Raw genomic sequence first — 27,691 nt, 5'->3', positions numbered from 1 at the left:
AAATCCATTATGGAACAAAGTCTTATTTTCCTCTCAGAATCGTGGTACCCAAAACATATACAACAGTCAATTTGGTGCAATAAAGCAAGAAATAAAAGGCATATAAGTTGGAATATGAGAAGTAAAATTATCTTTATATGCAAATAATCATCTTTGTAGAAAACCTTAAGGAATACACAAAAAAGCTACTAGAACAAATAAGTGAATTTAGCAAATTACAGAATAAAAGGCCAATATACAAAATGCAGTTGTATGCCTCTTATACTGGCAAGAACAATCAGAAACTAAAATAACATTGGGGCACCTGGGTGGCTTATTCAGTTAAGTGCCCAACTCTTGGCTTTGGCTCAGGTCATGATCTCATGGTTCATGAGTTTGAGCCCTGTGTTGGGCTCTGTGTTGATATCAAGGAGCCTGCTTGGGATTCTCTCTCTCCCACTCTCTCTCTCTGCCTCTCCCCCATTCGTACTCTCCTTCTCAGAATAAATAAATAAACATTTTTTAAAAAGAAATTAAAATAACATTAACAATGGCATAAAAAATAAAAATATATAAATCTGATAAAAAGAGCTATAAGACCTATATGCTGAAAATTACAAAACACTGTCAAGAGAAATTGAAGAAGACCTAAGTAAATGGTGGGCTGTATCACATTCATAGAGCAGAAGACCCAATACTGTTAAGATGACAATTCTTCCTAAATTGATCAATAAATTCAACACAACCCCAATCAAAATTCCAGCCACCCTTTTTGTATAAGTTGGCAAGCTGATGCTAATATTTATATGAAAGACAAAGAACCTAGCATTATGAAGTGAATTTGAAAAAAGAAGAACAAAGTTGAAGAACCTTCCCTATCTGATTCAAAGACTTATTGTTTTTTTTTTTTTTAATTTTTTTTTTCAACGTTTATTTATTTTTGGGACAGAGAGTGACAGAGCATGAACGGGGGAGGGGCAGAGAGAGAGGGAGACACAGAATCGGAAACAGGCTCCAGGCTCTGAGCCATCAGCCCAGAGCCTGACGCGGGGCTCGAACTCAGGGACCGCGAGATCGTGACCTGGCTGAAGTCGGACGCTTAACCTACTGCGCCACCCAGGCGCCCCTCAAAGACTTATTGTAATCAAGCCAGAGTTGTATTGGCATAAAAACAGGCATATAGATCAGTGGAAGAAAATGAAGAAATAGACTCACTAAATACAGAAGACTGATTTTTCAACAAAGCCTTAAAGGCAAGAAAGGATAATCTTTTTAATAAATGGTGCTGGAACAATTGGCTAAGCATATGCAAATATTTAACTCTGATCCATATACCCCACATACAAAATTTAACTCAGAGTAGATCATAGACCTAAATGTAAAACCTGAAAATTATAAAATTTTTACAGGAAAAGATAGAAAATTCTTTTGACTTTGGGTTAGGCAAACTTAGATAAAACCAAAAACAAGCATGACCCCCCCCCCCAAAAAAAAACAAAAAAAAAAACTTTTAAGTTGAACTTCATCAAAATTGAAAACTTCTGTTTCTCAAAAGATATTATTAAGAAAAGCAAAAGACAAGCCACACACTGGGTGAAAATGTATGCAAAACATGTATCTGACAAAGAGCTTGTATTTAGAATATATTAAGAACTCTTACAATTCTATAAGACAAATGACCCAATTATTTTTTTTTTTTAATGAGCAAAATATTTGAATAAACTCTTCACCAAAAAAGATAAGCAAAAGGTAAATGAGCACATGAAAAAGGTGCTCAACATCACTAGCCATTAAGAAAATGCATATTGGAGGAGCGCCTGGGTGGCGCAGTCGGTTAAGCGTCCGACTTCAGCCAGGTCACGATCTCGCGGTCCGGGAGTTCGAGCCCCGCGTCAGGCTCTGGGCTGATGGCTCAGAGCCTGGAGCCTGTTTCCGATTCTGTGTCTCCCTCTCTCTCTGCCCCTCCCCCCCGTTCATGCTCTGTCTCTCTCTGTCCCAAAAATAAATAAACGTTGAAAAAAAAATTTAAAAAAAAAAAAAAAAAGAAAAAAAAAAAGAAAATGCATATTGGGGCGCCTGGGTGGCGCAGTCGGTTAAGCGTCCGACTTCAGCCAGGTCACGATCTCGCGGTCCGGGAGTTCGAGCCCCGCGTCAGGCTCTGGGCTGATGGCTCGGAGCCTGGAGCCTGTTTCCGATTCTGTGTCTCCCTCTCTCTCTGCCCCTCCCCCGTTCATGCTCTGTCTCTCTCTGTCCCAAAAATAAATAAACGTTGAAAAAAAAAATTTTTTTTAAAAAGAAAATGCATATTAAAACCACAATTGCTTCATAGTCACTAGAATGGTTACAGTTTAAAAAGACTGACTACACCAAGTATTGCAAGGATGTGGAAAAACTGGAACTCTAATACAGTGCAGGTGGTACAGCCACATTGGGAAACAGTTTAGCAACTTCATAAAGAGTTAAACATACACCTATCACGAGACCCAGCCATTCCACTATTTTTTTCTAATTTTTTTTAATGTTTATTTTTGAAAGAGACACAGAGAGCTTGAGCGGGGGAGGGGCAGAGAGAGAGGGAGACACAGAATCCGAAGCAGGCTCCAGGCTCCGAGCTGTCAGCACAGAGCCCGTCGTGGGGCTCGAATTCACAGGCCGTGAGATCATGACCTGAGCCAAACAAAGTCAGACACCCAACTGACTGAGCCACCGAGGCAGCCCTCCAGCCATTGCACTATTAACCAAAAGGTTTTGTTGACACAAAAACTTGAATGCAAATGTTCATGACAGCTTTCTTTATAATAACTGAAAAAAACCCTAATATCCCAAAATGTGGTATATCCCTAAAATAGAATACTACTCAACAATAAAAGGAAACAAACTACTGATAAAAAAAAAAAGTCACAAATGAGTCTCGAAATAATAATTGCACTGAGCAAAAGAAGCCAGACAAAAAAGTGTACATATATGATTACATTTATATATAAAAGTGTAGAAAATGCAAACAATCCATAGTGATAAAAAGCAGATTAGGTTGCCTCAGTACTGGGATAAAGGGAAGTGCTGAGAGGGGACAGATTACAAAGGCAAATAATAAAATGTTTAGTGGTGAGTGATACATTCATTATCTTAACTGCATGATTTCAAGGGTAAATATGTTTGTCAAAACTAATCAGATTATGTAATTTAAAAATGCAGCAATAATCCATCAAAGTATACCTCAATAAAGTTATATTTTAAAAGTCCACCTACAAATATAATTTTTTAAAGTAGGAGGAGGGGCGCCTGGGTGGCGCAGTCGGTTAAGCGTCCGACTTCAGCTCAGGTCACGATCTTGCGGTCTGTGAGTTCGAGCCCCACGTCAGGCTCTGGGCTGATGGCTCAGAGCCTGGAGCCTGCTTCTGATTCTGTGTCTCCTTCTCTCTCTGCCCCTCCCCCCTTCATGCTCTATCTCTCTCTGTCTCAAAAATAAATAAGCGTTAAAAAAAAAAATAAAGTAGGAGGAGAATATTAACTGCATTCAACCCCAAGCACCCTAAATATCTGTTTAATTTCACAAATCATTAGGTTAAATGCAGTTGCTTCTTGCTTAAATGAAGGTATTTTTCAAATTTGTTACACCGCCTAGCAACTGAAGCCAAATTCTCTATTAAGGAAAAATTGGGCAAACCACTAAAATGAATTAGCTTGGTAGAAAGAGCTAAGATCCTCGGTTGGACATTGAATGGATCTCTCCCTCTAATTTCCAAATATTTGGTTCTAAGGGCATAATCCAATTATCCCTACAAAATCTCTTCAAGACCTTTGCTGAAATATTCATTTTTCCTAATTTTCAAAAACATAAAATATTTACTCTTTACAATGACAGTAATAGCTATATCAACACTGTTACAGTCCTGATGTGCTGTGCCGAGTCTTTTAGGTCTGTGAGGTCCCTTTCTAATGGTCCCATTCATAGCATCTGTATTTTAAAATCAATTACTCTAGGAATGCTTTTCTTTTTGTTGGCTTCTTTTTCAATAGTATCTCTTGAATTTATAAACATCAGAGCAAAGAAATTAAAAGATATAACCACATTGCTTAAATGGTTATTTCCTCTTCACCACTTACCCAGCATCTACCTAGATATTCTGATCTATTTATTTTAAAAGGAAAAACCAAGGCAATAGAAATAACGTTTTGATAAGTTATGAGCTGTCATCCCCATTCATCTTCAGTCTTTTATTCTCTTCCCACTCTCTTTGGAATTTGCCACTTCTGGCACTTGCCCTATACACAAAAGTCAGAATCAATGGATTTCCATTACAAAAGTAAAAGGGAAGCTTATTGCTTAGTAATGTTTGATAATCTCACAGTGTAATCAAGAGTTGTAAATACACTCCTTAAAAAATGTGTTAATACAGTGGCACTTAAAAAATTAGGGGTGCCTGGGCGGCTCAGTTGGTTAAGATTTCAACTTCAGCTCAGGTCATGATCTCGCAGTCTGTGAGTTCGAGCCCCGCGTCAGGCTGTGTGCTGACAGCTCAGAGCCTGGAGCCTGCTTCGGATTCTGTCTCCCTCTCTCTCTGCCTGACTCCCGCTCACACTCGGTCTCTCTTTCTCTCTCTCAAAATAAGGAATAAACATTAAAAAATTATTTTAACAAAAAAATTTTATATATGTAATATCTGGTATTACTTTATTTTAAAAACACTTGCTTAGAGAGTATTATGCTATGCAAAATAAGGTAGTCAAAGAAAGACAAATTACCGTGTGATTTCACTCATATGTGGAACTTAAGAAACAAAACAAATAAGCATAGGTTAAAAAAGAGAGAGGCAAACCAAGAAACAGACTCTTAACTATAGAGAACAAACTGATGGTTACCAGTAGGGAGATAGGTAGGGGGATAGGAGATAGGGATTAAGGAGTGCACTTGTTCTGATGAGAACTGGGTGCTGTATGTTAAGTGTTGAATCGCATAAATTGTATACCTGAAACTAATACTGTACTGTATGTTGAATAGCTGGAATTTAAATAACAACTTAAAACAGAAAACACTAGCTCTGAAATGAATAAATGAATGAATGAATCAATCAATCGCTTGCTTTGGTGACGGAGGAGGAGGGGGAGGGGAAGGACAAGACGGAGGAAAATAAAAAAGGAGAAGATAAAGTAGCAGCTTAGACTTGAAGGTTCATAGAGCCCAACATATGGAAAACGGCAAGTGCCCCACAAACATTTGTTGAAAACATACATAAATGAACTAGCCTCATTTCACTATCATTTAATCATCCACCTCCACTTTAGTTTACTAGCATCACATCCATCGTATCACATTGTCTCTTTAGCAGCAAAAAAGCAAAGTTTGAGAATCGTTTAAATCTGAGGGACATATTATGGTCAATTAAGCAATTTTGGTTAGTAAATTTAAGATAGTAAATTTAAGAAACAGAATGAATTCACCTAATGAAAAAGTATTCAATCAAGAATAATACTGTTAAATTAAAAATAAAATCCTAGTTCTGTTGCTTTAGGGTCTATTGTGAGAGTTGTCATCATCTTAGATATAAGGTTTATGTGTACCAACCAGAGTATAACCAGCATGAATCTGCAGAATGTCTAAACTATAAAATATAGACATGTATTATATTTTCATGTACATAAAGTAACTAATTAGCCAAATAGGTAAGTATACCATGGTAAATACATTTTGTGGGCATATTTAGACTAATTACTTAATTAAGAAGTAAAAATAGTTAAATCTTCCAGTAACATAAACTGGTATTTTTGAAGTGCTTCAAAGATTTAAGCCATTCCCTCTCTTAATGCAAACTTTCCTCTGAAGCTATATAAATACTATACTTATAGCAAGTCCTTTTTCCATAGCTAAGAGAAAGATAATATTTGGCTCCATGTCTAAATTATCACATACTCTGAATTTTAACAAGATACAACAACATGCTAGGAGTATGTTTGAATTTCATCACGGAGTCCCAAGGTTTGGATGTTCACTTACCTCGTACTTTAAAGTACTTTACATGCTTTGCCACAGCCTCTGTAATGCTTTCATCTGGGCAGGTTTTTACACCATTAGGAAACAGGATAGATCGCCTTCTTCTGAGCAACCACTGTTTCTCAGCTTCTCTGTGGTCCGAAAGTAGTTTCTTTTCAGTAGAATGAGAAGGCTCCCCGGATTCCTTGTCAGTCAGGCGAAAAGAAACTGCACTCTTGGGTTCTTGGATATCTTCTAAAGATATGTAGGTTTGTGCTACATAGTGAAAGCATAGACAAGTCTTCTGATAATGAATGAAGATACAGAATGAAAAGTAACAAAGAAAAACTGACTTTTGTGCCACATTTGAATTTTGAAGTCAATGCTCAAATTGTAAACATGCATACTTAAGAGGGGAGGAGTGAGCAATCTTTTCTCTATCTAATTCCTACTCCTTTATTTCAAGATTCTTAGTTGTTACAATCAACTATACATCCAATTTCAATACAAGAAATAAGCGGAAGTAAGTCTGAAGAAGAAATTACTAATGAAAAGGAAAACCAAAAATATTGAGAGATTTTAAAAGTTTAAATGAAGCAATATCAAAGCCTAACAGAGTAGTATTTGATTCAAGTTCTTACAATGGTCATATTAAATTAAATAATGTTAAAGAGAATACACTAGAGATATAAAGAAAAATAAAAAATTAAAATTACAAAGCTTTTTAAATACCTGTTAATGATGGAAGGTTTCCTTCTATCACGACAAATATCAAAATACCCAGAGAAATCTTCCCAAAATGAGGAAACATAATCATTTGGGCCAAAATCAAAGGAATAAGGAGAGGCCAAAATCCTTGAGCACCCAAAAAAGCCTTGAAACTTCCAGTAACGAGTTATTATAGAAAAGGTCTAACATTTCAAAGTTTATCTTTGAAAACTGACAACCATTCCAAAACCATTATAAATTAGCTTAAATAAAAATGGTGTCCTTTCAAAATACCTCTCACTTCTTTTCTGAAAGAAGCAGCACACTATGAAAGCAGAAGAGATAAGCTAATTAGAACAGATGGAGAGAGACAATTTCTTTATTCTAATCCAGTCAGCTAAGCTCTTTACAAACACGTTCTTTGCCATTACCAGACAGTCCACTTAAAAATAATGTTTCACATATAATTCACTGAGCTTTACAATTTTTCTGAATCTACTAGTTGAACCTGATAGATTCACATGTACTTTGGGTTTTTCTAGGGCCTGTTATTTGTAAACATATAGTTTGTAAGCCCAGACTCACTATACCTATCTACTTCAGAAATACAGAGCTACACACAAAACTAGCTCTAGTTTTGTCATAGTTACTGTCTTTCAAATCTCTCTCCTTGGTTAGAAATTTGAAAATCTTTGGCTATAACCACTTAATAACTTCTTCCTTTTATAGAAAATGGGATAGGAAGATAAAGCTAACTCATGATAGAACTGCTGTGAGGATTAAATTCGTTAATACACAGAAAATGCACTATTAGAATACTGCCTGGCACATACTAATCATACAGTATTAATGACAGCCACGTGATAACTGTGTTGCTTAATTAGCTATTAAACATGAGGCCCAGAATGTTTATGTACATGAGGAACTCGCAACCAACAAAGGATAACTTTTACCACCATGGGACTAGATAAAATTCTTTGTATTAGAGCAGTTGTTTTTATCAAACAAACCTAGTAAAAAGCAATTAAACTAGTCAAAGTCCCTGTGGAAGCTAGGATTTACTATCAAATAGCACTGGATTTACATCTTATGTCCTGTGTCTTTGGAGAAGTTCTCTAAAAAAAGAAAAAAAAGTTTTGTTTTTATTTATTTTTGAAAGAGAGAGACAGTGTGTGTGTGTGTGTGTGCGCGCACGCGCGCGCGCACATTAGTGGGGGAGGAGAAGAGGATATGAAGCAGGCTCTGTGTTGACAGCAGGGAGCCCAATGCGGGGCTCCAACTCATGAACTGTGAGATCATGATCTAAGCCAAAGTTGGACACTTAACCGACTGAGCCACCAGGAGCCCCTGAAAAAAGAAAAGTTTTGTAAAGATTTAAAGCACATTTCTCTTGAGAATTCTAAAATAGTCAACCCCGATTTCTTCAGCCCTCAAAGGGATGTACTCAGTTTTAAGAAAAGAGACCAGGTAGGTGGGTGTAGACAGGGAAGCCACATACCCACAGAAGTTTGTCTTTTAGCAGCTCCTGGACAATGTTCCCAAATTTCCACAAGATCAAGTTCAGTTACAAGAGACTCTACAGAAGGAAGGAAAAGCCTATGATTTCCCATAAGGTTTTATATACTTCCAGTCAAGCAAGCCTTCAGAGTATACAAGTCCACTCACAGTTCTCCCAGTCCAGACATAGTTCAACAATTACAGGTCGTTTTCACAATTAAAAAAAAAAAATACTGAATACAGATGACATTTCATATTTATTTTAGTTCAGCACATTTCCAAATAAACATTACTGAAAGAAAGAAAACCCAAGATAATTTGCTATGAGTAAAAGGCTTAAGCTTGGTATTAAGCCAAAAGCAATTACAGCATAAATGAGTAATTTTATAGAATTAAAAAGCAGGTGACAGTGGAAAGATGAGGACAGCACATAGATTAGAACCAGGTTAGAAATGGCTCTGTATGACAAGAACCCTATTTCCCCCGTAACATAAAAAGAAAACAAACTGATTATAAGAGGCATTAAACTTTTCCTAAATCCTAGTTAAGTGATTAGATATGACACACACACAAAAAAAAGCTACCACTTTTGTTTATCCCAAGAGTTGCAAATTAAAATTAATATTATCTTCTCTAGGAAGACTTTCCCTGTCCAGTGACAACCGTCTTACTACCTCTCTACCACATCTCACTCTCTCTCTCCCCCGCCACCTCTCTCTCTCTCTCTCTCTCTCTCACACACACACACACACACACACACACATGCAGCAAGGCTGAATTCCCTCCTGAGCCCCCAAGAAACTCTATGATCGTTTTTACCAGTAATATTAAAACTATGCATATGTCCATTTCTCCCATTAGCTATAAATGACTCAGGAATAAAAGCTGTGGTTCATTGTTTTGTACCTAGCAAACTGCCTGCTAATAGTACATGCTCCAAAAATGTCTCCTGAACAATCAAATTAACTATATGCTTGTTAAGGCAGAAAGAAAAATTCATCTAACCATCAGTTATTGGAGATGCACTGGGTATTATAAATTCAACAATTTATTTCTAAGAATGGCTCATGATTCTTAAGAAAGGAAAATTACACCTTAATTTGATGAATTGGAAACATGTTTAATATAAAATGTTGATATTCTCAACACATTATTTCCACATGAATTTAGGAAAATGAATTTTAAACAATCTTTAAAACATGATAAAGGACAGTGGTACCTTTGAAAAACATACAAACACAAAAGTTAAGAAGTCATATGAAGATGTATTACATACTTGCTTTCCCAAAGTTAGATGTACAAAATAATTAATAGTCATTTTAAAAAAATCCCCTCCCATACACACACATACTGGGAATAAAATCATGTAATTATAATCATCTTTCTGAGAAATCCCCAAAAGACAAATATCTTTAACAATATAAAGATGGTGACAAGATTAACAAAAATTCAAAAATACTGAGGCTTAACTGACAACTTCAAATTCACATGATTTTGAAATAAAATGTTCCAATTTTTAGCTTCATCTTAAATTGCCTTTGCTTCACTGCCTTATATACAGTTAACAATATAAATCCAAGAGATACTTAAAACAGAAGATTAAAATAATATTCTTAAAAAACATGGTTTTTTAATCTGAGAAAATACAATATAATTGTCCCCTCAAAATTTTCCTGATAACATTAAAAGGTTGCAAAGTGTTTAATCACATATAATACCACCATCATCACATGAATTCAAAACTGTTCCCTAAACATTTAATAAAAACTTATGCTTCATAGGGATCATAGGTCTCTAAAAACTACAATTTAAAAATATAAAAGCAATTCGAGCAATCTGACTTTGCAGATAAATACTGGGTAAACAGAGCTATAAAATTATATATTTAGTTCTAACAATTAATAAATAAGATTTTGAGGGTATTCTTTAATTAAAGTTATGAGGACATCAATTTTATCTTTGATACTTACAGAAAGTGTATACGTATATTCTAGGATATCAGAATAGGATAGAAGTCAATATTGATATAGCTATTACCTCAAAGAACTATGTTGAGCTACATATGTCATTGTAAAAACCTATTTTGGGTAGCTAAATTTTTTTTGTTCCAAATTTCATTCTGAATGAATGAACTAATTTCCCAGATCCCCATATATGACATCAAAAGAAAAAGAAAACATGTAACAATCACAGCAGAGTAACAATTCCATTTAGCAACTGAGAAAAATAAGCTGCGCTTTGAAAGAGTCAATTTCAATCATCTTCCTAACATCATGTCTTCTTTTACACTATACAGAAAGGATGCCGTAAATGGCATTTTCTGAAGCCTTAATACTAAATTCTTCTTTAAAAAAATACATAGTATTCATATTGCATGCTTGAGCCGCAAAGAATAGTATTACAATATAATGTGACTTGTCAACAAATGTGACAAGCACTGGGGCTGGCACCAGGGAGGACCTAACTCCCCTCAACTCCCAGTTATATGGAAGTACAGATCACTTGGTTTTATTATCTACAAAAACATTCCCACATTTACATATGCTATTGCATAATCAGAAGCAAATTTGATCAGAAAAATATCAAATATTTGTGAAAGTTTAATTTCTAATAAGTTTCTCTATATCACCCCCATTTTCCACTACATCTACCAGATCCCAACAATCTAATAATATATCTTATTTATTTTAAATAATGTTCAATGACTTATAAAACTACCACAAGTTATTTTCTTCTCTGTGAGCTGACTAACACAAATGCTGGTAAGCAGCTTTCCAGTAATCTTATAGGACATCTGTGTCATGTTTGTACAGATTAACTAGCTACTGCTGCCCTTCTGTTGCTGTAAATGAAGTTTCAAAATGAGCTCTCGAATATCTTCCCGTTTGGTCTTTATTACATGACGAGGAAACCATTTCTCCAAATGAATTGGAAGTTCAAAATTAACAATAGGATCCTAATGAGAGAAAAGAAAATGAAATCCCTTTAGCAGGACAATTCAAACTTGTTTTAATTTCATTTTACAAGAAATGAAAAATTCCTAACTTTTTTTAGCTTTTTATTTTTAAGTTAAGTCCTCTCTACACCCCACATGGGGCTCAAAGTCATGACTTTGAGATCGTCACATGCTCTTCTGGCTAAGCCAGCCAGGCACCCTGAAAAATTGCTAACTTTTTAAAATAGCAGCTTTACTGAGATAGAATTCACATACTATACAATTCACCTAAAACTATATATTATCATTCCTCCCCAATTATATCAAAAGTTCCAACTGTATACTATAACCCTCACATGCTGAAAGTACCTTTAAGAATTCTCCAAGCAAGGGGCACCTGGGTGGCTCAGTCAGTTAATTGTCCAAATCTTGATCTCGGCTCAGGTCAAGATCTCATGGTTTGGGCAGGGAGTGGTAAGGAGCCCCGTGCTGGCTTCTGCACTAACAGTGCAGAGCCTGCTAGGGATTGTCTCTCTGTCTCTGCCTCTCACCCACTCATGCTCTCTCAGAATAAAGAAAATAAATATGAAAAAAAAGAATTTTCCAAGCAAGCTTCTAGTCAAAAATACCCTGCTTCTGTACCCACCTTCGTAACACCACACCAAAAAAAATGGGGCTGGTTGCCAAGACAACCAACAATGTAATTAGAGAGTTGGAACTTTCAGTCTCGCCTCCCTGACCTCCAGAGAGAGGAGAGGGGCCTCACAAGTAACCCTGGTAATGACTGAAGTAATGAGCTGACGGTTTAAAAAGCAAAGAGTGGTCCCTTGCTTTTAAAATGTCTTCAATACTGTTACCTATAGCATGGCTGATGAGCTAGAAAAGAACACTCATGCTTGTCACTGTACTCATCTAGCTTATGGCTTTCTGAGCTTCTTGAATATATGGGTCTTTTAGTTTTGAAATTTTTCCTTCAAATTCTGCCTTTCTCTTCCAACCTAATCTTTCTGGAACTCCAATTACATGTAAATTCAAATTTTTTACTCACATCACACTTGTCTATTCTGTTCTTTACGTTCTTTTTTCTCTCTCAAATACAGTTGAATACTTTCTATTGCCCTATTTATTTGTTATTTATTTACTCATTTATGGAAGTTTATTTATTTTGAGAGAGAGACAGTGAGCAGGGGAAGGGCAGAGAGAAAGAATCGCAAGCAGGCTGCACACTGTCAGTGCAGAGCCCAACGTGGAGCTTGAACCCACAAACTGTGAGATTGTGACCTGAGCCAAAATCAAGAGCCAGATGCTTAACCAACTGAGCCACCCAGGTGCCTCTATTGCTCTTTTTTTTTTTTTAAATTCTAATCCTGTCTTCTGCTACATCCAAGTCTGCTATTAAACTCAAGCAATAAGTTCCTGTTTTTTCTTCCAAGTTTTTATTTAAATTCGTTAGTTAACATATGTACAATATTAATTTCAGGTGTAGGATTTAGTGATTCATCACTTGCATACAACGCCGAGTATTCATCACAAGTCCCAATAAATTCTTTTTTTTTTCTTATGTTCTATTTATTTTTGAGACAGAGAGAGAGAGAGACAGCCTGAGCAGGGGAGGGACAGAAAGAGAGGGAGACACAGAATCTTGAAGACAGGCTCCAGGCTCTGAGCTAGCTGTCAGCACAGAGCCCGACACGGGGCTTGAGATCATGACCTGAGTTGAAGAAGGATGCTTAACCAACTGAGCCATGCAGGCACCCCAGTGCCAATAAATTCTTAATTTCAGATATATTATTATGAAATTTTAGCTGTAGAATACCCACGTGATCTTTTTTAGCAGGTTCCATCTTTTCATCCATTTTGTTCACTCTATTCTCTCTAACGTATTATTCAAATCATTTTAAAGTTCTTATCCATTAAATAACTCTAATATCTGGATTATATGTGATTTACTTTTTCTTTCTTGATTACCTGTAATATTTTGCTTCTTTGTTTGCCCAGTAATTTGTAATTATATGCTGGTAACTGTGAATAAAGAATTTTTACATACCTTAAAGAAGCTCTCCACATACTGCAGTAAATATACTCCACAATCACTGCTATTATCTTGTTTAGGAACTTTAGGGCATAGGTCCACCATGTTTGTTTTGCTGAATTCACGATGAGTTTTTCGTTTAACTTCCCACTCTACTTCTAAATACCTTGAATCATCAAAAAAGTAGAGTGACTCTAGTAGAAATCTCTTTACTATTATTCAACACAAAGATGGAAAATATTTGCTACCAAATGTGTTGCCTCAAGTCAAATTTCCAAGTTTAACAGTACAAATTATAATATGTGAGGCTTCAAGGGTTGCTATTTAAAAGAAAATCATCTGAGTTTCTAACTAAAAGCTAGACTTTTTTCAACAATCCAACTTTCATAACTCACACACATAAGCTCATTTATATTACTAACAAATTACTAAATTTGTTAATTACTAAACTAATAAATTACTTTAAAACTTGAGTTCCCAGTTGTTTCCAGATCCTACAGTAATTACAAAATTACACACATACATATACACTCACACACTTATATACACACACAAATACCAACCCCCCTTTTTTTTTTGAGTAAGCTCCACACTCAACATGGGGCTTAAACTCAAGACCCTGAGATCAAGAGTCACACGCTTGGGGGCGCCTGGGTGGCGCAGTCGGTTAAGCGTCCGACTTCAGCCAGGTCACGATCTTGCGGTCCGTGAGTTCGAGCCCCGCGTCGGGCTCTGGGCCGATGGCTCAGAGCCTGGAGCCTGTTTCCGATTCTGTGTCTCCCTCTCTCTCTGCCCCTCCCCCATTCATGCTCTGTCTCTCTCTGTCCCAAAAATAAATAAACGTTGAAAAAAAAATTTAAAAAAAAAAAAAAAAAGAGTCACACGCTTGCTCTACAACTGAGACAGCCAGGCTCCCCAATATATACACACAGAAGTAATAAAAAGGTGAAAGAGTTCTTATTTTCTCTAAAATGATACTTTTGATAACCACTAATAGCTGCAACACTCCTTTGTAAAATTATGCTTTTTGTTCAGTTATGAATACAAATTTTGATTTTACTTTCAATATATACAAGTTATTATCTGAGAAATATTAGTGCTTTAATATTAACATACAATAGGGGATGTTTATTATTGATTAGATTGTAGACCTCATGTAAATACATAATAAAATATAATTCCTGATACAGTCTTTTCAGTAATTCTTAAATATCGTAGCTTCAAAATTATTGAGATTTTAGATAACAGACTGAGAGAAAAATTGTCATTACTTACTCTCGTAAATTCTGAACTGTGTTTTGTATAGAAGCAGCTTTCAAGGAATCTAGTATGAGAATGCATGGCCTATGAAAATCAAAAGAAGAAATCAAGATGTACATACTTGTACATGAATTAAACTTAAATATCTGATAAAACTATTATTATAGCATGTACATACCTTTTACACATTTTCTTTGGTACTGGTACTGATATATTTGTCTCGGTACTCTGAAATAAAACAGGAATTTTTATGGCTTTGCAATTAAAACCAGTTTGAATACATTAGTGTTCAGTTAATCTTTAAAATGTTTGAAATACTCTGAAATTAAAATTTCAAGTAAGAGTCCTTTTCATCATCTAAAGTGAGCCAATGTTGTTTTTTCAGAAATTCATTGATTTATTTTCTTATACTAGTGAAACAGTATCTTATACTTTTACATGTAGTTTCAAGAAGTTCTAGAACTTTGACATAGCCTAAAAAACAACCTAGAACTTTAATTACTTCTATTCAGAGTTACCATCTCAAGCAAAGATAAACAAGTTAATTTAACCTGCCTTTACATACATTCTCTAACTCAATGTATGATGTCACTGGAGACAAATCTGGGAAACAACAGGCCAAACTTAAGCAGAATTCTTTAATGCATAACTTCTTAGTACCTTTATTATTCTAATGTAACAGTGAATCTTTAAGAGATGAATAGGACACAGAGTTTAACCAACTTAACTGACCTTACAATCCTTTTTATCATACTCTGCATCTTACAACAGTTGGTCTAAGGAACTTAATTTGGGAAGACTGTTGTACAAGCAAGAAGGTCTCCTATTGTGCCACTGTTAGAACAGAAAAGGAAACTTCCTTTCTTCTGCCCACCCTATACCAGTAACAGTAAAGACATAAGCCTCTGCCAGGATAGCAAGGCTGCTACTGTCTATACATACAAAAAAAAAAAAAAAAAAAAAATCGCTAGGTGCCTACCTTAATCAATTAAGACACCAAATCTAGACCATACATAACAGTTTGGAAGTCCATAAAAGAAAAGTTAGGGGTGCCTGGGTGGCTCAGTCGGTTGAGTGTCTGACTTCGGCTCAGGTCATGATCTCATGGCTGGTGAGTTTGAGCCCCGCCTCAGGCTCTGTGCTGACAGCTCAGAGCCTGGAACCTGCTTTGGATTCTGTGTCTCCCTCTCTCTCTGCCCCTCCCCCGCTCTTGCTCTGTCACTCTCTCTCTCTCACAAATAAACATTCAAAAAAAGAAAAAAGAAAAAGAAAAGTTAACAGAACCTAAAAATGTGGACACTAAACCTATTAAACAACCAATGGGTCAACAAAGAACTCAAGGAGGAAATCACAAAACTACATGGCAACAAATGAAAATGAAAACACATTAGCCCAAAATCTTTGGGATGCTAGGAAAGCAGTTCTAAGAGGTTAGTTTATAGTGATATAGGCATACCTCAACAAATAAGAAAAATTTCAAATAAACAATCTAACCTTACACCTAAAGAAACTAGAAAAGTTAGATCCAACAAAGCCCAAAGGTAGTAGAAGGAAAGAAATAATAAAGACCAGGGTGGAAATAAATGAAATAAAAACTAAAAAGTAACAATAGAAAAGATTCCTTCTTTCATATCTATAAAGAACACACTTACTTGGGAATCCTCTGTGCCCAAGGACAGTGTTGAAGTAGTATGTACATCATTATCTAGTTAGAAATAATAAAGCAATAATGAGTGCTTATTTTATATCTAATATCAAGTATTTAGATGTGGTTTGGACCAGTATTAATGGCAATGGCTATTAATATTCTGCCTACTGCTTAGATTACAGCTATAAAACATGTAATTTTCTTTTTTTCTCGAAATAAGTAGGCTTATTATTTGCTTACTGAATTAACATTTGGGTTGTAACATAAGAAAAATCATGGAAGAAGTTTAAGAGACCTGAAGTTTAAGTAAGAATTTTAAGAATTTTAAGTAAACCTAGTCAGTTTACTAGCATTAACAAGAAATGTGTTCATTTAAATTGAGAAAAAATGTGGGATTTCACCACCAAAAAACTCTTAAAATACATTAATTCAGTAGGGTTGCAAGATACAAAATTAATGTACAGAAATTTGTTGCAGTTCTATATACTAATAACAAAGTAGCAGAAAGAGATATTAAGAAAACAATTCCACTTACAATTGCACTAAAAAGAATATATATATATATATATATATATATATATATATATATATGGTATCATGTCATCTGCAAATAGTGACAATTTTACTTCTACCTTACCAAGTTGGTTGCCTTTTCTTTATTTTCTTGTCTAATTGCTGGACTTCAGTACTATGTTGAATGAAAGTGGTGACAGTGGACATCTTTGTTCCTGATCGTAAAGGAGAAGCTTTTAGCTTTTCTCCATAAGTATGATGTTAGGTATGGGTTGTCATTCATGGGCTTTATGATGCTGCTGAACTATGTTCCCTCTAAACCCACTTTGTTGGGAGTTTTTATCATGAATGGATCCTTTTTCTGCATCTTTTAAGATGAGCAAATGGTTTTTATCCTTTAATTTGTTAATGTGATGTGTCACGTTGGTTGATTTGCAGATACTGAACCATCCTTTCATAGCTGGAATAAATCCCACTTAACTGTCTTTAAATGTAGTTTTGGATTCAGTTTGTTAATATTTTGCTGATGACTTTTCCTTCTGTGTTCATCAGGGATATTGGCTTGTAGTTTTCTTGTTTTTTAGTGTCTTTGTCTGGCTTCAGTATCAGAGTAATGCTGGCCTCATTGAATCAATTTGGAAGCCTCTCTTCTTTTTTTTGGCGGGGGGGAATAGTTTGAAGACAGTAGATACTAACTCTTCTTTACATGTTTGGTAGAATTCATCTGTGAATTTATCTGGTCATTGATTTTTTCTTTGGTTTTTGATAATTGGCTTAGTTTCTTTACTAGTAAAAAAAAAAAAAGAATACAATACCTAGGAATAAACTTAACAAAGGAGGCCAAAGACCTGAACTGGTCTATGCCTGAAGATCCATAGTATGAATTCTTAGTCATGTTAGCAAGATTATTTTATAAAAAATGCTATGATAAAACTTGACATAACATTATAACTTAAGAATTACATTTTGTCTATACATGAGGTTGGGCATCTATATGAAAATTTCAGATTTCTTATTCTTTCTACTAGTTTCATTAAAAAAAAAAAAATACTACCACCAGGGCTCCTGGGTAGTTCAGTCAGTTGAGCATCCAACTCTTGATTTCAGTTCAGTTCATGATCTCATGGTTGTGAGATCGAGCCCCACACTGGACTCTGTGCTGAGCATGGAGCCTACTTCAGATTCTCTCTCTGGCTCCTTCTGTCCCTCCCCCTTTGTCTCTCTCTCTCTCTCTCTCTCTCCCTCCCTCCCTCCCTCCCTCCCTAAAATATATATATATATATATATATTTTTTTTTTTAACATCTTTTAACCTCATATTGTTCACTATAATCATTCTACTGTTGTCATCATCATTAAAAACAGTATCTACATTAAGTTTACCACCTATTATTTTGTTGTCATGTTGAGATGGCTGAGCCTGTGAGTGCTGGGATACAGTTTGTGGAAAATCTTCATATACAGCTTCTTCTAACCATGGAAAACAAATGACAGCAAGATACCAATGAGATCTGTTGAAAAAGAAACACAATCTTAATAACACGAAATCTAAACAATGCAGAGCAATGTGTTTTGGATCTACAGCTGAGAAAGTGGGTAAAACAAACTTCATACCAATTAACAATTAACATACCAATTAACAATGTAATATCTGACATAACACGGACCATACATTCCAAAAGTAATTAAATGAGTAGTAAGACTACTTAGGGTAAAATCTGAGTTATTTCAAATTTATTTACTTTCATATAATCAGTGCTTCCTATTGAAGAACTGCTTTAATAAATAAACTCATAGCATCATCTTTTTTCTGTTAGTGCTTAAACAGTTTGTTCTCTTAAATATTTTAAGGTTTATTCTAAAATCTTTTCATCTTTTACTTAGTAAGAAATTCTTTTGAGCCCAAAAGAGAAAAATTCAATGTCTCAGTCATTACAGTCTTATGGGCATTTGTCATTTTTATTTTTTCTACTATATTTACAATATGACCATTTGTCAAACCAAAATCTAATATAGTCACTCATAGTTTTAGCTACTTCTTTGGAAAATTTAAACATAGTATTTGAGATGCATACCCATACCTTTTACTGATTATTAATCTAAAAATGCACAAAATATTTTTTTCCGTACTCTCCAATTTTGTTTTTTAATAATCCGAAATACTCACGACTCATTTACAGGCACAAAGATGTAATCTTTGTTAAAGATGTTTATGTGACGAGTCCATGTTCTTACTCTTTTATGTCTCCTCTGTGCCATTCTGGGAATATGAAAGATACATGTATTTTACATATAAAAAATTAAAAATTGAAGATACAGATTTCAGGAGTCATTTTTATACACTGAAAAATGTGAGATTCAGTTTACTTAACCATCTTCTTCAAGATATATAATATTTAACGCATATTAAGATATATAATACTCATTTCCTTTCATTAATTTCTAATTGTTAAACTTAATGACTGTTTATAAACAATGTCATAGATAGAATAGAAGGAGAAATTTATAAAATGGTTTATAGACTCCAAAAATAGCTCAGTAACTGTATGTAAACAGCTAAACCTATTTATTTACTTTAGTTCCATCTAGGCATGATAAAAATATTATCATTAAACCTTAAAAGAATTGTCTAAATGTTATACCTGTGATGAGGGAGGTGTTAAAGTTAACAGGAGGAATGAGGCATATATTCTTAGATTTTTTTAAAGATGACAGTCATCTCCTTTCATTTTATATATAAGGAAATTATAAGACAATGAGTTGAAAATACCCACTATTCATCCATCTTTCATTTACTTCTTCAACATAGATTTATTAGGTTCTTAAGAATAAATAATAAAAATCACCCACGCTGCCCTTAAGGAGTTCACAAAATGAAGAGGGTAGAAAAAAACCATGACTAAAATATAAGTGTCATAAGGGACACAAAGGAATTATGTTATAGCATTTAGAAAAGCCACCTAGAAAAGAACTAGGACACACAAATAATTGTTTCTTTTCTTTATCTTATCAGGAAAATAAGGAAGGAAGATATTAAACCAAGTTTGAATATCAAAAAAAAGTTTTAAGGGGGGTGCCTGAGTGGCTCAGTTGGTTAACCATTCAACTCTTGATTTTGGTGCAGGTCATGATCCCAGGGTCATAGGATCGAGCCCAGCGTCAGGCTCTGACCATGAAGCCTGCATAAGATTCTCTCTCTCCCCCTCTGCCCCTCTCCCTGTTCATGCTCTGTCTAAAATAAAAATTAAAAAAAAATAAACATTTAAAAAGTAAAACAAAAAAAAAAAGACTTTCAAAGTCTTGCTTAAAAAAAAGTTTTAGAAAAGAGGTGGCGTGTAACTTCTGGCTCAGGGCCTCCAAGAATTTTTTTTTTTTAATGTGTATTTTTGAGACAAAGAGAGACAGAGCTGGAGCGGGGGAGGGGCAGAGAGAGAGGGAGACACAGAATCTGAAGCAGGCTCCAGGCTCTGAGCTATCAGCACAGAGCCTGATGCAGGGCTCAAACCCATGAACTGTGACATCATGACCTGAGCCAAAGTCAGAGGCTTAACCAACTGAGCTACCTTGGCGCCCTCAAGAACCTCCTTTTTATGCAAGGAATTAAATAAGTTGTTTTATATTTATATACCAAGTAGTATAGGAAAAGAAATCTTTGTCCCATCCTTGTTCATCTGAATATTTAACCATACTCACAGGAGTAAACATTAGGAGAAGATGGAATTTAGAATGAGCTAATAAAAGGTGGTAGGAATTAGACACTATGTAGACTTTAACTTCATAAAATGATCAGAAGTCACATGTTTACTGAATTTTGTTTCAGAATGACCCAATCATTATAATGATTATGAACAATTATTTTCAAATAGTGCATAGCCTATTAATTTGCTTTTCCATTTGAAAATCTTAAAGATAGACACCTGGTTTTCTTTTGTTTTGTTATGTTGGTGTTTGATTTCCTGATCATACTGGACTTATTTGATTGATATATTAGACACTAGATGGAACAAGGAGAATGGGAGAGGTTATGGGAAACACAATATAATCTCTTATTCTCAGTTCCTAACTCTTTGGAAGATCTTTAATTATATGTCTAAGAGTTCTCTCCCATTCAATAAAATATATTACTATTCTCTTTCGAGTTCCTAGTATGTTACAAGCACTGAGCAAAAGGCACTGGGACAGAGTAGAAAATAAGACAGATAAAGTCCATGACCTCATGAAGTTTAACCTTAGGACAAGCAAACAAACCAATGATCACAAACCATGCTATAATACAAAAAAAGTGCCAGGAGAAGAAATTTCAGTCAGAAAATAGGAAAAGAGCTTAGCATATTTGAAAACTGAAAAGAGGAAGGCTGAGCTGAAGGAGGGTAAGTGAGGAGAAAGAATGTCATGAGGTGAGAGTAGGGAGACGGGCAGAAGCCAGATCTCTCAGCATCTCATAATCCATAGTAATGAGTTTGTGCATCATTTAGTCTGCAATTCCCTTACACTAGTAGTTGGAGTGTCTTGTCAGAGATTTATTTACCATTAAGGTTTATACCCCTTACCACTCTGCTTTGTGGCTATCTTCTTATTTTTTTACTGATTTGTAGAAATTCTTTGTGTGATAACTAATTACATATATATCAGGCCAAGCATTAACCTAAGTATTTACCTGTGAGGGGATAGGGGAACTGAGCCTCGCCATGGAGTTAAAAATCCACCTATATAATTTTTGGATCCCCAAACCTTAACTACTACTAATAGCCTACTGTTGACCAGAAGCTTTACTGATAACATAAAGCCAATTAACACACATTTTGTGGTATATGTATTATATATTTTTATAATACAGTAAGCTAAAGAAAAGAAAATGTTGAATCATAAGGAAGAGAAAATACATTTGCAGTATTTACAGTATATACATGTACACTGTATTTATCCCAAAAAATCTGCATATAAATGGACTCCCACGGTTGAAATCCATGTTGTTCAAGGGTCAACTGTGTGTATGTGTGTGTATATAAGATATGAAGTACAGTATCTTAGTACCTTATATATGTCTTACCCTGGAATATGCCACTTATGTAACACTGTTTTATATTACTTTTATATATGATGAAACATGTAACTTCTAATTTTAAAAAATTACTTTAAAATTTAAAACCACAGGAGAATCCACTTGCTTTCATTTCATCAGTTTCTAGGTGGCTATGCCAAATAATGACTAGTAATCTTAAAACAAAACATAAGATTAAATGCATGGTACCAACCATCAATTTCTATATACATAAAATAGAACAGGAAGCCATCAAATAAGTTAAATATAGGGGCACCTGGGTGGCTCAGTCAGTTAAGCATCCAACTCTAGATTTCGGCTCACGTTCTGATCTCACGATTCTTGGGTTTGAGCCCCGCATTGAGCCCTGTGTTGAGTGCCACGCTAACAATGTGGAGCCTGCTTGGGACTCTCTCTCTGCCCCTCCCCTCACATGTGCACATGCTTGTTCGCTCGCTCTCTCTCTCTCTCTCTCAATAAATAAACTTAAAAAATAAATAAATAAGATGGGACCCATAGAGGAAATAGAGCCACTGCCAAAATCACTGCCCAATGCAAAGAGGTTAAGAAAGAAATAACCTGACTTTTTCCTCCCTTGCCCTCCAACTTCCAGTGTCCCCCACAGAACATGCACTTGGAAATGCAGCCTGCAAGAGTCAGCCTCCTCTGATAGGGAAAAGAACAGTGGGGTGAGAAAGAGCTGAAAGGCCTGCACAAATGGTAATACTGATCACTCTAGGAAACACTGTAAGAAGTTTTTTTTACTAGGAGCATCAACACAGCATATTTTTCTCTTAAAACTGAAGTACATTGAAAGACTGACTTACGAAAGATTTGGATTATCTTCAGTCAAATTATTTTCTTTTCTTGTCAAGCATTTATAGAAAAAGCTACTAAAAATGTGACTTCGTTCAACAAGTTCATCTGATGCCTTCTCCAATATAAGATATCTGTAAAATAGCAAAACCACAGAAGTTATTTTTAGATTTTACCTAATCTTCCCCCAATTATCTTCTGTGTTCTGTAAATCTTCATTTTTATGACCACTTAGATTCAAAGCAATCTTGCAATCTGCTCAGATTCCAGCTAAAATTGTTCTTTATTTACCTCACCTTCCATCAAGATTGTTTAAAGCAGAAAATGCCCACTTATTAACTCATTTACTTAACAATTACTTATCAAATTCCTAACATGTGCAGAGCACCATAATTATATTAGAGACATAAAATGGGGAAAGGGGGGGTAGTACATGCTGCCATATAGCTTACAATCCAGAGGAGTGAGTATAGAAGGAAATATTAATCAAATACCAAACAGAGATAAGATTGAAACCCTGACACTCCTAAAATAAATCTAGAAAAATTTTAATTACTGTGAGATATGTCCAATATATAAATCCTGAGTCCATTTCTACTAAAACAATTCTTCAACATAAGCTTGTAATTGAATCATTTAGTGATTAAACTCTTCACATTAGTGAACTCTGCTATTCTTAACTCTGCTTTTGAATCTCTGCAGATTCAAAAATGACCTTGTAATTGCTTTAAGAAAAAAAGCATAGAAGACAAATACAACCTGACATTTTTTTAAATGTGGTTATGGACAGGCTTTGCTACATGGAAGGAGACACAAAGGATGCTTCTGGTGTGCTGGAAATGTTCTTTACCTTGATCTAAATGATGATATTATGGGTGCATACATTTGTGAACATTCACTAGCTGCACACTTAAGATTTATGTACTTTACTACTTGAAAGTTACACCTTAATTTAAAAAATAAATAGAAAGTCATTTAAAACCTAAAGTTAGGGGGCGCCTGGGTGGTTCAAATTAACCATCCAACTTTGGCTCAGGTCATCTTCTCACAGTTCCTGAGTTCAAGCCCCACATTGGGCTCTGTGCTGACAGCTCAGAGCCTGGAGCCTGCTTCTGATTCTGTGCCTCTCTCTCTCTCTCTCTCTCTCTCTCTCTCTCTCTCTCTCTGCCCTTCCCTTACTTGCATTCTCTCTCCCAAAAATAAATAAAAACATTAAAAAATTATTTAAAAAAAAACAACACTAAAGTTAGAATCCTCTCTGAAAATAAGTCAATGAGACAGAGAAACAGGTAATTTAGTGAATAGGAAATATAGAAAAGTACTACTGGAAATAAATTAGGAATAGAATTGTATTCGTTAATTCTAATAAAACATATAACGACTAACAATATGATCCAGTTCATCTCACCAAATATAAATTTGGCACTGTTATACGGATACAAAAATAAGTAAGATGGAGGTGCCTGGGTGGCTCACTTGGTTAAGCCTCTAACTTCAGGCCACATCATGATGTCACCGTTCATCTAGCCCCACATCGGGTTCTGTGCTGACAGCTCAGAGCCTGCTTCAGATTCTGTGTCTCCCTCTCTCCCTGCCCCTCCCCAACTTGCGCTCTGTCTCTCTCTCTCTCTCAAAAATAAATAAACATTAAAAAAAAAATTAAAAAAAAAAAGACATAAGATGCTTAACCTTTAGAATAAGAATGATCATAAAATCACCAACTAACTGGGGCACTTGGGTGGCTCAGGCGGTTGAGTGACCGACTTCGGCTCAGGTCATGATCTCACGGTTTGTGAGTTCAAGCCCCGCATCAGGTTCTATGCTGACAGCTCAGAGCCTGGAGCCTGCTTCGGATTCTGTGTCTCCCTTTCTCTCTGCCCCTCCCCCACTCATGCTCTGTCTCTGTCTCAGAAATAAATAAACATTAAAATTTAAAAAAAAATAAAAATCACCAACTAACTTTAAAAGAATGCAAAATAAGGGGTGCCTGGGTGACTCAATCAGTTAAGTGTCTGACTTCGGCTCAGGTCATGATCCTGCAGTTCATGGGTTCAAGCCCCACATCCAGCTCTATGCTGACAGCTCAGAGCTTGGAGCCTGCTTTGGATTCTGTTTGGATTCTGTGTCTCCCTCTCTCTCTGCCCCTCCCCTGCTCATGCTCTGCCTCTCTCTGAAAAAAAATTAAATAAACATTAAAAAAATAAAGAAAAATATTATAAGTAACATAAAAAAGATGCAAATGGAGTATTATGGGAATTAATAATATCTGTTTAGAAGATCAGGAAAAGTTTTGAGGAAGGTACCATTTGAGAGGAACCATGAAAGAGGAATAAAACTTCCACAGGTTGAGATAAAGAGGAAAGTCTTCCAAGAAACAAGAGAGCAGGGCATTAAGGCAGAAGAGTGACTAAGAATAGGCTTTGTTTAGTAAACTGTTTATAATTCAATTTTGCTGGACTATGAAATACGTGTAAAAGGCTAAAGAGATAGATTAGTGTCATATTATCAAGACTCTCAAAAGCCAGATGGTCTGAACTCATTTTGACAGGTAATAAGAAATTACTATAAGTTTCTAATGGGAACTGCATTCATAGAGTGGTTTAAGAAGAATACTGGTGGTCATAATACACCTAATGCACAGGAAAACAGAGATAAAAAATACAAGGACACTAGTTAAAAAGACAGAACAATTCAGGTAAGAAGTACTAGGAAATCATGATGACAAAAGAAAAAGAATAAATGAATTTGAAAGACAGAATCTACTAAAATTGGCAACTGAGTATGCAGATAGGGAAGGAAGGGTGAAGAGTCAATGATGATGAAGACTTCTGCTTCCAGCCAAGACAGAACAATAGGGACCAGATTTACCCACCTGGATGAAAGAAGCGAAAAATCACACAAAATACATGTGAATCAATAGTTTTCAAAACACTAGACATCAGGCAACAAAGAAGAGTGGTCTTTGAGAAATGAAAATAAACAAGGTGAGTTCCACTCATGCCCCAGTTTACTGTTTTGGTAGTTTCCAGGTGGCAGCACAGGAAGGAGTAACCCAGGTGGCAGACTCCACATTGAGATGCTGAAAGTCAGGAGAGACCAAGACAGCTAGAATTTACAGATCAGAATACTAAAAAGGGAAGAGTTGTAGATAAACAGAACTCCAGACATCTGCAGAGTCCTCCTCAAGTATTTAGAAGAATGACCATTGCATGTGTGTGAGGAAAATGCTGGGGTGAGAACTACCTGAAAAGATGAGAGGGAATGAGCCAGTGACAAGAATAGTGCCTGTTCTTACCAGACAGGCTGGAAAACCCCCTAATTCATGGAGGCCCTAGGTATAAGATATTAAAAAAGACCCAGATCAAACTTCTAGAGGTCAAATGTACAGTATCTGAGATGAAGGGCTAGTGATAGAGATTCAGAGCCTGAGTGACTGGAATAAGGCTAGTATATGTAAACAATAGGACTCAGGAAAGATGCAGGCTAGAAACTTTGCATCAAAGTTTATAAAACCTTCCTATGTATTCCTTCAACTAAGCTATGCAAAGTTGAAAATTATTTTTTAATGGCATAGTGATATGGGTTTTTTAAATGACAGGTAACTCTTACAGCACTTGAAGACAGAATAGATAACTACAGAGTTGCTTCTTTTCCTTTCCCAAAGTGATCTGTAATTTTTAGATACTTCCTTCACCACAGTAATACAACAGTTAAGAAGTATAAATAAAAAAAAATAAACAAATAAACAAAAACTAAAACAAAAAATAGCAACTCTTCTGGAGTATATACAAACTGAAGTAGTCAACTGTAGAAAACCTCGGTAGGAAACAATTTTTTCAACATGTATTTATTTTGAGAGAGAGAGAGAATCCCAGGCAGGTTCCACCCTGTTGGCGCAGAGCCCAACACAGGGCTCAATCCCACCACTGTGAGATCATGACCTGAGCTGAAGTCAAGAGTCGAACACCTAACCAACTGAGCCACCCTGGCACCCCGGCAAAAATTTCTAAAATCTGAATTGTTGGCAGGTTACTTTTAGCTAGAGTTAAAATACTTCAGTGATAGACATGCAGTTTAAAGTTCACATCAAAACTGATAAAACAAATGAGATAATTCATCACTGTACTTACTTAAGATAGAAATCAATGATTACATCATTAAGAAATTCTCCTTCTTCTAAGCATTCCAGATCTTCATTAGTTACTCCTAATCCCCCTTTAGTAGGTGGTGGAGGATATACAATCAACCTTAAAAAAGTAAAACTGAAGTTAAAACACATTGGTAGTGAAAATTCTAGTATCAAAGAGATTTGTTACATGGAACAATACTAGGGCAGTGTATTCAATAACTATAATGTACAGAGTAAAAATAATTGACAGGATACAAGCAATTATATTTTCCTTTATTTTCAGAAGCTAGTAATAGTACTTCCATTATCTTTTCATTTCCAGTCCTTCCCATGTGACCTAGTCTCATATTTGTCTAACCAATACGTTATGTCTCAGTTATAATGCCATCTAAGATGTCTCTCTTCTGCACAATTTTTAACTTTCAACACACTGATGTAATAAACCATGAAAGATTTTCCTGTGCTCTACCTTCCAACTCTAAGTTTGAATCCCCAAGACTAGTTCCTTTCCATTCAAAAGAGCAAGCAGTCAAAAACTATGTTCTTCTACTTGTGGCTAGTCTACACCAACAGCCGAACAATACAGAAATAACAAGGGAGCATAGAAGCAAGTTTCCTTATAATAAAGTGCTTATAATGTAAAACTTAACAGAATATAGGAAACAAGTAATTACAACACAACCAGAAAGAAGTAGGAAACAGATGACAACTAATTAGGCATCTTTCTTCTGGCACCTTTTCTTAAAACTCAGAAGAGCAGTTGTGAGTTTCCAACTATAATCTTGGAATAGACAGGATGGTCCTCACTGCACAAATGTAGTAAAAAATAAAGGTATAACTATACTTCCTGAACTAGAAAGATTCAAGAAGATGGAGTCAACTGCAACTGATTTAATCTAGGCAACCAAAGCACTTAAATCAAATAAGAATATGTGAAAACTTTAAATGCTAATATGATAGTTAGTATTTTATTGGCTATTTTCTATCCTATTCTTTCACTCGCTTTTTTTTAACAGAAAAAAGGAATCACACAGAAGAACAGAAGTCACCCTTAAATGCACAGAATCCCTATTCTGCCTGACTACCCTAAGAAGACATATAAAAGAGAAAATATGAGTAACATAGCAACTTCAGAAAAGAAAGTTCTGATAAACTCCGAAGTA

The 27,691-nt window shown here is 35.4% G+C and overlaps 2 protein-coding genes across 8 annotated transcripts in view; both read right to left on the bottom strand.

Annotated features, from left to right (window-relative positions):
- The window catches only part of IMPG2 (interphotoreceptor matrix proteoglycan 2), an 85,513-nt gene extending 74,555 nt beyond the window's left edge, over positions 1 to 10,958 (bottom strand). The window contains exons 1-3 of the mRNA XM_047874020.1: positions 10,874 to 10,958; positions 8,157 to 8,234; positions 5,975 to 6,226 (exon numbers count right to left, since the gene is read on the bottom strand). Coding sequence (XP_047729976.1) covers positions 5,975 to 6,226; positions 8,157 to 8,234; positions 10,874 to 10,958 — 415 coding nt within the window. The remainder of the gene's footprint in view (positions 1 to 5,974; positions 6,227 to 8,156; positions 8,235 to 10,873) is intronic.
- The window catches only part of SENP7 (SUMO specific peptidase 7), a 165,409-nt gene that overhangs the window by 4,797 nt on the left and 132,921 nt on the right, over positions 1 to 27,691 (bottom strand). For all 7 annotated transcript variants that reach the window (XM_047876611.1, XM_047876613.1, XM_047876614.1 and 4 more), the window contains 9 exons: positions 26,530 to 26,646; positions 22,411 to 22,533; positions 18,710 to 18,802; positions 17,929 to 18,053; positions 16,035 to 16,087; positions 14,561 to 14,610; positions 14,398 to 14,466; positions 13,138 to 13,288; positions 9,355 to 11,111 (listed from right to left, as the gene is read on the bottom strand). In XM_047876611.1, coding sequence (XP_047732567.1) covers positions 10,974 to 11,111; positions 13,138 to 13,288; positions 14,398 to 14,466; positions 14,561 to 14,610; positions 16,035 to 16,087; positions 17,929 to 18,053; positions 18,710 to 18,802; positions 22,411 to 22,533; positions 26,530 to 26,646 — 919 coding nt within the window. In that variant the 3' untranslated portion in view covers positions 9,355 to 10,973. The remainder of the gene's footprint in view (positions 1 to 9,354; positions 11,112 to 13,137; positions 13,289 to 14,397; positions 14,467 to 14,560; positions 14,611 to 16,034; positions 16,088 to 17,928; positions 18,054 to 18,709; positions 18,803 to 22,410; positions 22,534 to 26,529; positions 26,647 to 27,691) is intronic.

The sequence above is a fragment of the Prionailurus viverrinus genome, chromosome C2, assembly GCF_022837055.1.
Source record: "Prionailurus viverrinus isolate Anna chromosome C2, UM_Priviv_1.0, whole genome shotgun sequence".
Classification (NCBI taxonomy): domain Eukaryota; kingdom Metazoa; phylum Chordata; class Mammalia; order Carnivora; family Felidae; genus Prionailurus; species Prionailurus viverrinus.
Note: the sequence above shows the minus strand (reverse complement) of the source record. Positions and strands in the feature narration are given on the sequence as shown.